We start from the raw sequence: 664 nt of genomic DNA, 5'->3' as shown, positions 1-664 counted from the left end.
GACGGGCTCTGCCGCGGAGCTCTTGCTCTGCCAACTCCCTTCTCCCCGCTCTCCGTCCGCCGGGCCGCACCCGGTTTATTGACTTTTCCCGCTAAACCAGCGCGACTCCGCGTTAAGCGTTCCCCCAGGTCGCTGCTGTCCTGCGGGGCTAGAAAGCGGGAAAGGCTCCCTAACGCGCGGCTGAGCCGGGCCGCTGCGGAGGTTTCTAATCCCTGCCTAATCCCCGTGAGAGATCAGTGAAACAATCAGCCGCGACATCCTGGGGGCTGCCGTCGAAGAGCGCTGCAGCCCGACCCGCCCGGGCTCACCAAAGGCTCTCACCTGCGAGGCCTCCAGCCGCTCCTTGCGGCGCCGAGGCAGCGGCTGTGGCATTTCCCGGGCCCGTGGGGCGCGTGTCGCTCACGTGCTTTTTTTGGGAAGGTTTCCCCAGGTTGTAATTGCTCCTGGCTGCGGCTCTCCGGAGCTGCCATGCAGTGGCCCCGCTGCTAAAGTGATGAAAACTCATTTTCCCACTGCTTTTAGAGTGAAACTGTGTCAAGAAAAGATATTAATTAGTTTTTAAGTTTCTCAAAGGCGGCGGCCTCTGAGAGGTGGATGTGCCGTTTAGTGGAAAGCTGTTGTGAGGAAGATGAATGGTGCAATCTAACCTCTCCTCATCCCCCTT

At 59.6% G+C, this 664-nt stretch overlaps 1 protein-coding gene across 1 annotated transcript in view; it reads left to right on the top strand.

Annotated features, from left to right (window-relative positions):
• Window positions 1-664, top strand: part of BMP2 (bone morphogenetic protein 2) — a 4482-nt gene that overhangs the window by 1179 nt on the left and 2639 nt on the right. Inside the window, exon 2 of the mRNA XM_014307670.2 lies at window positions 233-388. Coding sequence (XP_014163145.1) covers window positions 233-388 — 156 coding nt within the window. The remainder of the gene's footprint in view (window positions 1-232; window positions 389-664) is intronic.

This window comes from Geospiza fortis, unplaced genomic scaffold (assembly GCF_000277835.1).
Source record: "Geospiza fortis unplaced genomic scaffold, GeoFor_1.0 scaffold275, whole genome shotgun sequence".
NCBI lineage: Eukaryota > Metazoa > Chordata > Aves > Passeriformes > Thraupidae > Geospiza > Geospiza fortis.
Note: the sequence above shows the minus strand (reverse complement) of the source record. Positions and strands in the feature narration are given on the sequence as shown.